The sequence below is a fragment of the Carettochelys insculpta genome, chromosome 32 (assembly GCF_033958435.1).
Source record: "Carettochelys insculpta isolate YL-2023 chromosome 32, ASM3395843v1, whole genome shotgun sequence".
In the NCBI taxonomy this organism is placed as follows: domain Eukaryota; kingdom Metazoa; phylum Chordata; order Testudines; family Carettochelyidae; genus Carettochelys; species Carettochelys insculpta.
In genome coordinates, this window is record NC_134168.1 from 9,179,098 (window position 1) to 9,192,393 (window position 13,296).

Here is a 13,296-nt window from a genome sequence, read left to right on the forward strand (position 1 = left end):
TCAGAGCTTGGTGTTATCCCACAGGTCCCCCCGTGGCGAGGCAGCACCCTGGAAGTTTGGAGACTCACCTCTGAGCTCGGCCTGCAGCCGTATTGCAGCCCATGGAAGGGACGTACGTATGGACTGGGCCTCTGTGCCGTATGTCTCTGGAGGGAGAGGGGACTCACTTCACAACTAGGCCTCTGGGCCCCATTGCCTCTACCCGAGGGGACCCAGGGGAGCGCAAGGCTGCGGAGTTGAGCAGGTGTTAGCAGATGTATCTATGGATTTGGGCCGAGTGGCCGGGTGAGCACCGAGTGTGGGGAGCGAGCAGGGCCTTGGAGAAAAGGCTGAGCAACACCCTGGGAAGGGCTCGTCTCTAGGGGAGCCACCCCCCAGCCGTGCCCCTCGACACAGGGGCTCCGGGGAATGGGTGTGAACGTGAGCGTTTGTGCCGCCAGCTGCGACTGGCGGCCGCTGAACTCACTTGCGCGGGAGGAATTTCCCAGCTGCCCCCCACTCGGCAGTGGGAAATGTGGGCCCCCCCCGTGCTGAGCTGCTCCAGACAATTCTTTCCCGGCGCTCGGCTGGGGGCTGTGGCCAAACACTCCTGCTCTGAGCGACCCCGTGTCTGGGCTGGGAAGGGAGATTCAAGGGGTCGGATGTGCAGAGCCCATGGGGTGGGGGATGAGGCTCCCTTGCTCTGCAGCGGGGGGCGGGGTCCTGGGCTGGGTTCCAGTCATGTCAATGGGGGATTCTCCATCCCTGGCCATCGCTCAGCTGTGCTGCGAGAGCGTCAGTAACTCAGCCGGGGTGAGTGGGGGCAGCAGGGGCTGGGGGAGCTCTGGGGCCTGCCAGGTACAGGTCAGAGCGGTTGCCCTTGACGGTCCTTTGTGCCCTGCAAGTCTGAGCCAATAAGACCTGCCTATTGGCTGCTCTGCGACTCCTGTCCCCGGCTCTGACACCCGCCGCTGTGACTGCCCCAGCCAGGAGCCAGGCAGGGCTTGGCCGAGGGAGGAGCTGTTGTCATGGCAACAGAAACACTCCTGGGCGTGTGGGCTGCAGCCCCGGGAAAACCTCAGAAAAAGACCCCACCTGAGAGTTCTCTTTATTTCACTTTAATCTCAGTGTTTCCAGCCAGTCTCACAGTCGTTTCATTCGGCTCCTGATGTTGCTGCACCTGAGGTGGGGGGAGATTTCGGCATCGAGGAAGCATCTCTGGGAGGCCACGTTTCACCTTCCCTCTTCCCGGCCGTGCAGCAGGAGGCAGAGGGACTGCGGAGTCAGCGGGAGGCTGGATAAATCGTGGCTGGTACCAGGGCGCGGCAGACACAGTGTTTGTGTCTGCTGAGTAGCAGGTTTCTTTATGCACCAGTCTGTCTCTGGCCACTCACTGCTGGGGTGTGAGCCCTGCTGTGGCCCTGGGCACTCCTGTCCAGGCCCTCCCTTTGCTCCTCCACTCTCCATCCAGGCAGATCTCGGAGTGGGGGCCACCTTCCCTGAGAACCTCCCACCTCCTCCATGGAAGTGGTGGGGAAGGGGCTGCCAGGAGCTCCTGGCCGTGTTGGCTCTCGGGGTCATAGAGGAATCCCCTAGTGCAGCATTTCTCCCCCTGGGGTTCCCAGCCCAGAAGGGGGCGACAAGGCGAGGGCAGGAGGGTCACTCGCAGGGCACCAGACATTCGGGCTCTCCCGGCCATGGCCTCGTCTGCAGCCCCAGGTCTCTGTCCAGGCGGAGTTTGGAAATCAGAAGAAATGTCCGTGATCTCTCCTGGCTTCCGAGCTGGGTGTCTGGAGGGGCAGCTGCTCTCTGCCGCCCAACCCGGTCAGCAGCGGCGCAGATGGAAAGGCAGTAACATCATCGCTGGTTGCACTCCCTTCTGCGCTGCTGCTGCTGGCACTGACTTCACAGCTGGGCTCCGCTCGCTCTCACACCCAGCGTTGAAGGGAGAGATGCCACAGGAGGCGGTGCCGGGGGAAGGGTGGCAATGCCGTGCTACACCCCTTCCTTCTGTGCTGCTGCTGGTAGCGGCGCTGTCATCCGAGCTGGGCGCTGCCATCCAGCAGCAGAGCAGTGGGAGCAGTTGTGGTTCCCGGCTCGGAGGGTGGCCCCACTGAGCAGCGAGGGAGCGGTGGTCACTGACAGGCCACTCCGCCTCCTGCGCTGATACTGGTGGTGCTATTGGCTTCAGAGCTGGGTGTCCTGCCGGTGACCACCCCACCCTCGCTGCTCAGTGCAGCCACCCTCCACACTGGGAAAAACAACAGCGGCCACTGCTCTGCTGCCGCCCAGGGCCAAAGGCAGTGCCACCGCCTGCAGTGGGGCAGAAGGAAGGGCGGCGATACCATACCAGGCCCCTCCCTCCTGCGCTGCTACTGGCGGTGGAGCTGACTTCAGCCTTGGGCGCCCTGCCAGTCCCTGCCTCTCTCTGGCCCCTCGGGGTGGGGAGCCAGGCTGCCCCCGGCAGTGGCACAGAGGAGAGGTTGCACTCACAGACCTTCTGTGCCTCTGCTGGGGGCAGAGGCCTTGTGCACATGGTGACCGCTCTCTCTTGCCGCCCAGCTGAGCGGTGAGAGGCTCCGCCAGCAGCGGCACAGAAGGGAGAGTGGCAATTCCAGCCCAGGCCTCCCTCCCTCCTGCGCTGCTGCTGGCGGTGGGGTTGCCATCCAGGTTGGGCACCAGACCCAATCCCACTGCCCCAGCCCCCCGTCAGGCAGTGCCCCCGGCAGGGTGCACAAGGAAGGGAGGCAATGGCTCGCCAGGCCACCCTGCCCTCTGCGCTGCTGCTGGGGTGGCGCTGCCTTTCCCGCTGCCCACGTGGGCAGACAGAGCTGCCCCCAGCAGGGGCGCAGCAGGCCGGGCAGCAACGCCATCGAATGCCGCCCTGCGTTCTGCGCTGCTGCTGGTGGCTCTGCCGCCTTCTCAGCCATGTGCCTGGCCAGGGGCTGCTGCCCTGCAGCCTCCCAGCCTGGAATTCAGCACTGCCAGCAGTGAGGATGTGAAGGACGAGTCGACTTTGGGATAAAGAAGTCACAGTGACTGGTGGATTCCCCCCACTTGCTGCCTGTACCATACAGTGGCAGGAGAGGAGGGGAAGAGAAGGTACTTCGAAGTGGCAGTGCCATGTGGAACCCAGGGGCAGCCGGCGACTCCCTAGCTCACCGCGGGCTCCCTGCGGCATTTCCACAGACCCCGGATTCCCCAGCGGATCCTGGGTTGGGGAGATGCTGCGTGGAGCCCGGGACCCACTGACCCTCGGCTCCATGAGGCGCTTCCACTTTGAAATGCACCAGAGTCTCCGGACTTCCCGCTGGCCCCGCGCTGCACAGGGAGTTCCCATGTGAAATGCACAAGGGCCCCGCTGGGCTCACGTCCATGTCAAAGTGCAGAAGTGTCCACCAGCTCCTCGAGCAGTCGATGGAAATTCCACCCACCAGGAAACGAATCTCTTTGACATCCTTAGTCTGCAGCAGCAGCGGCAGCGGTGGCAGCACAGAAGGGAGGGAGGCAAAGCTGCCCCAGGCCACCTGTCTTCTGCACGGCTCCCGCCAACGGCAGTGACTGTCCGGCTGCCTGGCGGGAACAGTGGTGCCGCCGGCGGCGATGACAGAGAAGGAAGAAGGGCGGCACCATGCAGGGCCGCCCTCCCTTCTGCGCTAGGGACGTCAGACAGGAAGTCATTGAATAACGGTGTCACCGCCCCAAACCGCAGCAACTCCACAATTATTCCACAGCTCCTGGGGGCGGGAGAGCTGGGTGGGCACCCACTTTCCATGTGCACCGGCTCCCGCCTGCTCCCCGACCCTCCCCATCGCTGCATCTCTGCCCCAGGCAGCAGTGCGGGGGCAGGAGACCAGGCAGCTCTGTGGGATCTGGTGCTCATGGGGAGGCACCTTGAAAACCGGCTCCCCACAGGCACCAGCTCCCACCTCCCCTCCCCATCCTGCCCCTGATACTGCGGCCGCCGGGGGAGGGGTGTGCAGCCGACAGGATTAACCAAGCGGCCCAGGCGTATTGTTTAATCTTGTCGTCGATGACACACGTTGACACCCCCAGTTTGTGCTGCTGCTGGCGCCGGCGCTGCCCTCTGTAGTATCCCCTGGCCAGTGGCACCCGCTCTCTGGTCCCCCCGTTTGGGAGTCAGGGCTGCCCCCAGCCGTGGGGCAGACGGAAGTGCTGCAATCCCACCCCAACCCCCACTTCACATCCTGCTGCACCGCTGTTAGGAGCAGCACTGACTGCCCAGCGGGGCGGCCAGAGAGTCGTGGCTGCTGGTGAGACGCCCAGCTCGGAAGGCAGGGCCACCGCCAGCAGTGGCACAGACGTAGGAGTGACAATACCACACAATGCCCCCCCTCCTTCTGTGCTGCTGCTGGCAGGGACGCTGTCCTCTGAGCTGGGCCCCTGGCCAGCAGCCGCTGCTCTGCCACCACCCAGCTCAGAAGGCAGCTCGCACTCAGCAGCAATGCAGAAGGGAAGGTGGCAGTAACATATCCGGCTCCCTTCCCTCTGTGCTGCGGCTGGGGGAGGCGCTGACTTCTGATCTGGGTGACCTGCCAGCGGCTACTGCTCTGATGCAGCCCAGATTGAAAGGCCGCCCCACTGCCAGCAGCGGTGCAGGAGGAGGGGTGGTGATATCGCACCAGGCCTCCCTTCCCCCTGTGCTGCTCCTGGCAGTGACGCTGCCGTCCTAACCGGGCGCCCAGACAGTGGCCGCTGCTCTCCAGGCACTCAGCTTGGAAAGCCGGGAGAAATCTGACATTTTTAATATTTCCAAACATCCGCCCAGAGGAAGATTTGAGGCCCAAAGAGGAGGTCATGGCTGGGAACACCCGGACGGCCAGTGACCCTGCTTGTGAGCCACCTACCCTGCCCTGTGACCCCCTTGTGGGTTGGGAGCCCCAGCTGGAGAAAGGCTGCACTAGGGGAATCCCCAATGACCCTGAGATCCAACAGGGCAAAGAGTTTCTGGCAGACCCTTTCCCACCACTTCCATGGAACACGCCGTAACTCGGGCCCCATCGCGTCCTCCTGCCCCCTCGCCCATTTCACAGCCAGGCAGTTCCCACGCTGCTCCGGTTCCCCCTCTCGGGTGTTCTCGTGGGAAATTTCATGGCGCTCTGACCGTGCAGGTCCTGGCCTGACATAGGGTGTGTGCAGTGGGGGAGGGGGACGTCCCAAGAATGACACTTTCACTCCCCAGGAGCATGCGGGGCAGGGCCAGAGCAGTTCCACCCTCATTTCTCCTGCCTCTCAGGGTGGCGCTGATCTCCCTGCCAGGCGTGGCCGTGTAGGGGAAGGACAACTCCTGTCCCATCCCGGCCTGGCCACGTGACCAGCTGGGCCCCCCAGGCTCCTCACCGCGTGGGGAGATCAGATTCCACCCCCGTCACACCTCTCCTGGCTGTGAAATGGGTGGAGCCCTAGTCACGTTCTCAGGGACCTTCCTCCCCCCCAAGAGCAGGGGTGGGGAACCTGTGTCGGGTCAGGGCCACTGACCCACAGACAAATCATTCGGCGGCAGCACACAACTGAGAGAGACCCCCCACCCCTCCCAGCGTGGGCTCCCCAGTGCAGGGGGGAGCTCTGAGCTTCAGGGGCCGCATCCCCACAAGCCGGGGGCTGCATCCGGCCACTGCCCCTGAGGTTCCCCACCCCTGCCGCAGCGCTGTGCACTGGATGGGAGTCTCCCTGGGAAGGGCCTGGCCTGGCCATGAGCGCCCAGGGCAGGGCTGCGACGCGCCGTATTTCTGTGGCTTCTGTGCCCAGCGTCGTGGCTGATGGGCGCCGCAGCCCAAGCTCGGGGTCTGGGGGACGTGGTGCGATGGGGAGGCCCCTTGGTGTGTTGAACTCTTCAGCAGGTCCCCGTGGTGCAGCCCCCGTCTGCTTCTCTGCCCTGGCCGGCAGGTTTCTCCTCCGCTGCCCTTGTCCCGTGTGTGACCTCGCAGGGCCCTGGCCGCTGGGCCGGCTGTTCAGCCTCCAACCTGCGCAGCGACCAGCCCCATCCCTGGGCTGGAATTCTCACAGTCGGGCCGCTGGGTCCAGCCCGCGCCTGGCTCTGAGCGGACGGCAGCTTCTCCTGCCACAAAGCCTGTGGGCTCCGAGCTCCCCTCTGGCAGAACTGCCTTGGGGCAGGGCAGCCTAGTGAGTGGAGTCCATAACCCGCCTCTTTTCTCAGGGCAGTGCGGCCCAGTGGCCAGAGTCGGTCCCGTGCCCCTTTTCTCAGGGCAGTGCGGCCCAATGGCCAGAGTCGGTCCCGTGGCCCTTTTCTCAGGGCAGTGCGGCCCAATGGCCAGAGTCGGTCCCTTGCCCCTTTTCTCAGGGCAGTGCGGCCCAATGGCCAGAGTCGGTCCCGTGGCCCTTTTCTCAGGGCAGTGCGGCCCAATGGCCAGAGTCGGTCCCTTGCCCCTTTTTTCAGGGCAGTGCGGCCCAATGGCCAGAGTCGGTCCCTTGCCCCTTTTCTCAGGGCAGTGCGGCCCAATGGCTACAGTCCATAACCTGGCCGTGGCGCACAGGGCTGGGCAGGTCCCTGTGCGGGACAGGAGACGGGGGCGGTTCCATCCCCCGCGGGGGGCAGCCCCTCCCTCTCCACGGGAGCCCGGTCCAGGCTGCAGGTGGTGCTGTGGCTCCCGGCCCGGCGTGAGCGGGAAAAGCTGCGACCGAGGCGCTGACTCCCGCCGGCGGCTCCCTCCCTCCCCAGCAGCTAGAGTGTATTTATTGTACGTCCTCAGCTGGAACCACGGCCTGCTAGAGGCTCTGTCACACAGTTAGGACTGACTCCCTGGGAGTTTTTTCCTCTCCCCAGCACCAGTTTAACGACAATTGATACGTTGTCAAAACACCTTTAGCTCATCTCTTCAGCAGCACACAACCTACTTTCCAGAGGAGAGAAGGTTCATTATCCCCATTCCACAGATGGAGAAACTGAGGCATGGAAAGGGGCAGGGCCTTGCCTTAAGTCACCAAGCTGGATAGTGGTAGGCCCATTGGGTCTCAGTCCAGGGCTGGACGTACTCCCCTTGATCAGGAACGGCCCTATTAGTGCCCCTCTGAGCATGTCAGTCTATAAGGTGCCACAGGACTTCTTGTTGTTTCTGAAGATACAGACTCAGTCGGCCCCTCTCTGACAGATTTACAGCAACCCAAGGGAAGTGTTCCTTCACATGGCACGCAGTCAACCTGTGGAACTCCTCGCCAGAGGATGTTGTGGAGGAAACATCCGTCTCCATCCATTTTGCCCCCCACATTCTCTCTCTCTTTCCTGTTTCCCTTAGGGATCCCAAACCTCTTGCCAGGCTCAGGCGGCCTTGTGGATTTCAGGGCTGGAGACCTCTGATGGGTCCATGATGTGAAGTTCCCCCACTTGGTGATTTGCCCGACACTGAGCTGCTGGGGGAAGATCAGGCCAGGCTACGGAGAGAGTTGTTGCCGGACTGTGGCACTCTGGGCATGACACAAGGCGAGGGGATAACACAGCAGCGTGCACAGACCTGCCCTCGGTGGCTGGTCCCTGCCTTGGAGATGCTTGAGGGGGACTGGTCTGTCCCCTGGAACATCATTTGTCCTGCCACACAAGGAACATCAGCACCTCTCCACCAGTCCACTCTCTAGGCATCTCTGGGGACACTTGTTTGACCTTCGAGAACCACAAGAAGTCCTGTGACACCTAAAAGACTGACATATTTTGGAGCATTTCATGGATTAGCTTTGTGTGCGAATCGCGAGAGTCCCAGAGAGGTGTCCCGCAACCACCCCTGGGGCTGCGTGTGGAGACTAGCTCTGCACATCGCATTCACAAATGAGCTGGGAAAAGGGATACACAGTGCGGGGGCAAAATTTGCAGCTGAACTGCAGTTAAATCGCAGAGAGACGGCGAAAAGCTACAAGATGATCTTTCTGAACTGGGTGTTCGGGCAACAAAATAGTGGAAATATTTTGCAAAACTAGATTATTTAAAAAAAATTCAGTCAACTCTGCAAAGAACCAGACACCCCCAGTAGCTGCAACACACTGCCAGAGACCAAGCTCTGTCCTGGGTCTGAGCTGCAAGCCAGCATGGGAGCCAGCCGAGTGTGATCAGTCCTGCAAACACTGGCCTTTCCACTGGACAAAAAGCAACCGTCGGCGAAGGGTCAACTTCTGTCCGTGGGAGTGATGGACTCTCAGCTCACCATCAGCCTGGGGGCCCATGGGAACGGGGAGAATCAGCAGGACACGTTGGGACATTCTGGGCCCTTGTCAACACCCTCATCCTGGAACTGACCAGGCTCTCCTACCTGAGTTGGCCCCTTTGGGGATGTCTATACTGGAAGACCAGGATTCCGAGGAGAGTCCACAGACCCTGGGGTGGTTAACCGAGGGCTGGAGAGACTGCACACCTGGCACATGTACCCTACCTGGCAGACTGACCCATTCGGAGTCGTTCTTCCGGGGTTTGGTCTTTGTGCCCTGGCGGGGACGTGCGAAATCGCAGGATCGGGGGTCAACAGCCGAGCCTGGTGCTTGTCACTCTCGCAAGGCGTGAAAGAGCTCAGCAGGAGAGTTTCTCCCCTTGGCCTCCCTCTGTGAGCACAGCCAGATCAGCCAGTGGTAGGTACGTCCATTCTAGCTACGCGGTGGCTGTACCTGGCATGGCAAATCGGTGGTCGACTGTGAGGTCTGGTGTTGACCTGACCTCGTTTGGAACCTCTCGTGAGGAACCATTGAACCCACATCCCAACCTGCTGCTCCAACGTCCACGTCACACTGAGTCAGCCTGAATCAAACCCTCCATGTTCCAGCCCTCCGCGTGCCCTCCCCAGACGCTCTAGCTCTATTCCCAGGGCGGCGTGGGAAACCCTGACTGTCCACCCAGCCTGACTGCCCAGAGGACGACTCAGCCGTCCCCCGGGAGTTAAGGGGGCCAACGTTCTACTCCTACACAGCAGGATCCCTTGGCCACGCCCCTTCCCCACCTCCCAGTCACCACCTTCTCCTCTCCAGCGGCTCATTCCCCTCCATGCTCATTCGCTGCCCCTGGGCTGGGGTCGGGGTGGGAGGGGCGGGAGAGGTGAGGCTCTAACTGGGGGTGGGGGCTCTGGCAAGAGGGGCTCCAGGCCGGGCTGGGTGTTGGAGAGCAGGAAGGAGTGAGGGCTGTGGCAGGGGCTGCAGGCCCCGGGGTGGGCTGAGGCTGAGGGGCTGGGGGTGCTGGAGGAATTCTGGGTGGGGGGACTCAGGGCTGGGGCAGGGGTTTGGGGCTCTGGGTTGGAGTATAAATGTGCCTCAGGCAGCTCCCAGTCAGTGGTGCGGGGGGCTAAGGTGGGCTCCCAGCCGGTTCTGGCTCCATGGTGGCCCTTGGAGGTGGCTGGCAGGACCGGCTCTGGCGTTACCCGCCATTTCCAGGACAATGTGTGGAGTCAGGACAGGTGGGACCAGCCTGTCTTCCCTCCTGCAGCACCACCGACTGGGCTGTTCACGGTCTGGCCAGCAGTGTGCACCGGAGCCGCCCGCCTCCCTTTCCCGCCAGGAATTCTGGTCGAAATACAGATGCCAGATGACCCTAGTGGGACTGGGGAATACGTCTGATGGGCGCCCAGGGTATTTCTGTGCAGCGATTAATAGCCTGCAGCTGGCGGTGTGAGCTGGGCAGGGGTCCTGGGGCTCAGGCTGGGGGGATGTAAAATTCATAGAATCCTCGGGCTGGAAGAGACCTCGGGAGGTCATGGAGTCCAGCCCCCTGCCCAAAGCAGAACCAACCCCAACTAAATCATCCCCGCCAGGACTTTGTCCAGCCAGGACTTGAAAACCTCTAGGGACGGAGATTCCACCACCTCTCTAGATAACACACTCCAGTGCTTCACCTCCCTCCTGGGGAAACAGTTTTTGCTAATATCCAACCTACACCTCCCGCACTGCAACTTCAGACCATTGGTCCTCGTTCTGCCATCCATCACGACTGAGGACAGCCTCTCTCCGGCCTCCTTTGAGCCCCCTTCGCAAAGTAGGAGACTGGTATCTGAAGGACAATATGCAAATGAGGTACCAGATATGTAAACCAGTGCCTCATTTGCATTTTCGCTTTCCTTCACTTGCATGCCTCTTTCCAAAGAGGAGTACAAGTGGAGACCCAGCTGGCCAGCTTAAATCCACGTTTGCTTGTGTCCAGAGTGGGCCCTAACTTAAACAAGTCTTCTGATTGAGTCAGAACAATCGTCTCTCCCCTCAGCCTCCATTGGCTTCGGCTGAGCAAGTGAAGCTCTTCCAAACGCCTTTCATAGGCAGCTTTTCCACTCCTCTGAACATCCTCGCTGGCCTTCTCTGTGCTTGCCCCTGTCCGGATTTCTTAAACCAGGGAGGGCAGAACTGCACACGGTGTTCCAGAGCAGGGCTCCCCAGAGCCTTGTGTAATGGTGTTCACACTTCCCTCTTCTAAAGGGAGCAAAGCACACGTTGGGGGGGAGGTTTGTTAACACTGTGAGGGTTTATGGGGCTCGATAGTAACAAATTTAAAAACCATCGAGTGAAAATTAAAAAGAAAACAAAACCCATGATGCCTTCTTGTGCTCCCGGAAGGTCTGTCTACACAGCAGCCTTATTTCAAAGTTAGCTGCTCTGGAAGAGATTTTCCAGAAGAGCTTATTTCAGAATAACGCTGCTACACACAAACATGCGTTTCAAATAGCACTTAGCTACAGTAAACTCTTCTGTGCCCAGCAGCCCTGGGAGCGAGAAGGTGCTGGATAATCAGGTATTCTGGATGACAGAGAGGTACACCTAGCAGTGCATAACACTTAGGAAACAAAATATTAGATATAAAGAAACATACCAAAATGTGTGCAGAGTACTTTATTAACCACCAACAGCAGTGCTGTACAGTGTAAACTTATACGGGATTTGCTGCATTTATTTACATTTACTCTCTCTATACTGCACTTATGGAAAACGTCACAGACATTCACTTCTGGTTAAAATGCCGGTTATTTGAGAGCACGGGATTAGAGAATGCTGGACATGAAAGAGTTCGCTCTATTTCCAAATACAGCATTTGCACTTCTGGGCCCTCTTTCGAATACAGCCAATGGACGCCCTACGGCTGATTCCAAAATCGGTTCTGTTCACTATGCTGGCAGCCTCAATTTCGAAATAGCTCTTGTGACGTGGGCGCTGTTCCTCAGGGAATGAAAATGACCAAATTTGAAAAAAGCCAATTGTGATTTGTGAATTATTTTGGAATCACAGGCGGATTGTGCAGATGCTGGAAGAGTTAGCTTGAAATAACAAACTATTATTTGTTTGTTAGACTATTATTAGACTATTAGAATAATAACAGTTGTTATTTCTAAATAGTTTTCCTGGGCAAACCCTACCCTGAGGAGAGTGTTCTGATCATTAGTCTTCTGATCGCCTTCTGCATCTCGGCATTCCTCAGCGCGTAGATCATGGGGTTCAGCATTGGGGTGATGACCGTGTAAAGGACAGAGACCACCTTGTCCAAGGTGAATTTCTGGAAGGGCCGCGCGTAGATGAAGATAAAAGGGATGAATATTAAACACAGAACAGTGATCTGGGTTCCACAGGTGGACAGAGCCTTGTGCTTCCCCTCTGTGAGGTGCGTCCTGATCTTGACCAGTATGATGGTGTATGAGATGAGCAGGAGAATGAAGATAATTATGGCCAGCACCCCGCTCTGGGAAACCATCAGCAGCTCAAAGAGGTAGGTGTCGGTGCAGGCCAGTTTGAGGACTTGTGGGAAGTCGCAGTAGAAGTTGTCCAGGACGTTTGGCCCACAGAACGGTAGCTGGAGGATTAGCACAATCTGCACAGACGAGTGAAACAACCCACCCAGCCACGTGCCCGCCACCAGCCCCACGCACACACCCCTGTTCATGATAGTCAAGTATTGCAATGGTTTATGGATGGCCACGTACCGATCAGCCGCCATCACCACCAGTAAAAAGACCATGGCACCGGCGATGAAGTGGAAGAAGAACATTTGGAGGATGCACTGATTGAATGAGATGGTTTTGCTCTGGGAGAGGAGACCCAACAGCATCTTTGGCACGCTGACGGTAGCGTCGCTGATATCGATGAACGCCAGGTTGGCCAGCAGGAAGTACATGGGCGTGTGGAGCTGGTGGTCGGAGATCACGGTGGTGATGATGAGGACGTTTCCCAGCCAGGTTGTCAGGTAGACTATAGAGAAGAGAATGAAGAGGAATTGCTTCAGCTGAGGGCTTTGGGTGAGGCCTAAGAGGACAAATTCTGTAACTCTCAAGGTGAAGTTCTCCTGCTCCATTCGGTGTCCTTCAATATTTACCTGGGAACTGAATAATACGAGTATTTAGCAAAAGGTTCTCAGCTTGAGAAAAACAATTGTCAGCTCCGCCATCCAAGAGGTTCCATCTCACTGTCTGATCCCACCAAAGCAAAAGCTCATCTTGGAAAAGCCGGGTCACTTCGTTTTGGTGCCTGTGGAGTCTGCTGCCGAACTTAAAGTACTTGTGCTTAAAAAATGTGAGGACATGTAGGTGCACCTATCGTGAGATATTTAAAACACCCAGAGGATGTAGGCACTTAATCTCCATTAAAATTTTGAAACTCTTGAGCAAAATCTTGCAACAAAATCTTTAAAGGAAAAAAACAAAAGACCTGATATTTTTGGTTCCAATTTTTTTCCACTTGGAATATTTTTAAATGAGACAAAATGTTCATGTTCATTTAATTGCTATTCAAGACCCACTTTTTATTTTGATCCCATTATTAATGACATATTGCTTTTGATTCAGTCTTTGGCAAAAAGACCTGAATTCAAGGGGGTTTTATTTTTACTTTGTTGGGTATTCTCCCAGATACTCCCAAGCATTTTCTCTCGGTTTTCAGTTTGCCAATTGGAAAAAATAAGAGGGGTGAGGAAAGAAAGGGGAGAAAAATGAATGAGAATTTGATAAAATAATTTTAATTTTTAATTTTAATTTTATTTCACTTTTCGACTACTTGAGTATGTAAAGATTGAAAATTTTGACTCAAGATTCCATGAAACAAATATTTTGCTTTTAAAATTTCAGATCACTTTTTAAAAAAAAATGATTAAAGACAGATCTTGTCATCCACAATTTGTTGACAGAATTATGTACTTGCAAAGTCAATTGTTTCTGTAGGAAAATGTCAGCTCCAGAGAACAGGGTGAAGTTGCTGTGAGAAACTCAGGAGAACGGTTTTGTGGGAAAGCCGCTGACCTTGGGCTGCAGAGACCAAGATACAGTTTTTGTCCCACCAGAGACAACTTGGCTACATCGACGCTAGAATCACCTGTTGACAGCAGTTACTGCTGGAAGAGAC

At 57.6% G+C, this 13,296-nt stretch overlaps 1 protein-coding gene across 1 annotated transcript; it reads right to left on the reverse strand.

Annotated features, from left to right (window-relative positions):
• Positions 1-11,151: 11,151 nt before the first annotated feature.
• Positions 11,152-12,253, reverse strand: LOC142004723 (olfactory receptor 4D1-like). The gene has a single exon (XM_074982387.1). It carries the CDS (start codon positions 12,251-12,253, stop codon positions 11,321-11,323), a length of 933 nt encoding a protein of 310 aa, XP_074838488.1. The 3' UTR covers positions 11,152-11,320.
• Between the last annotated feature and the right edge of the window lie 1,043 nt (positions 12,254-13,296).

Coding starts and splice junctions, on each gene's coding strand:
- LOC142004723 (XM_074982387.1), bottom strand. CDS start 12,253: ATGGAGCAGGAGAACTTCACCTTGAGAGTTACAGAATTTGTCCTCTTA.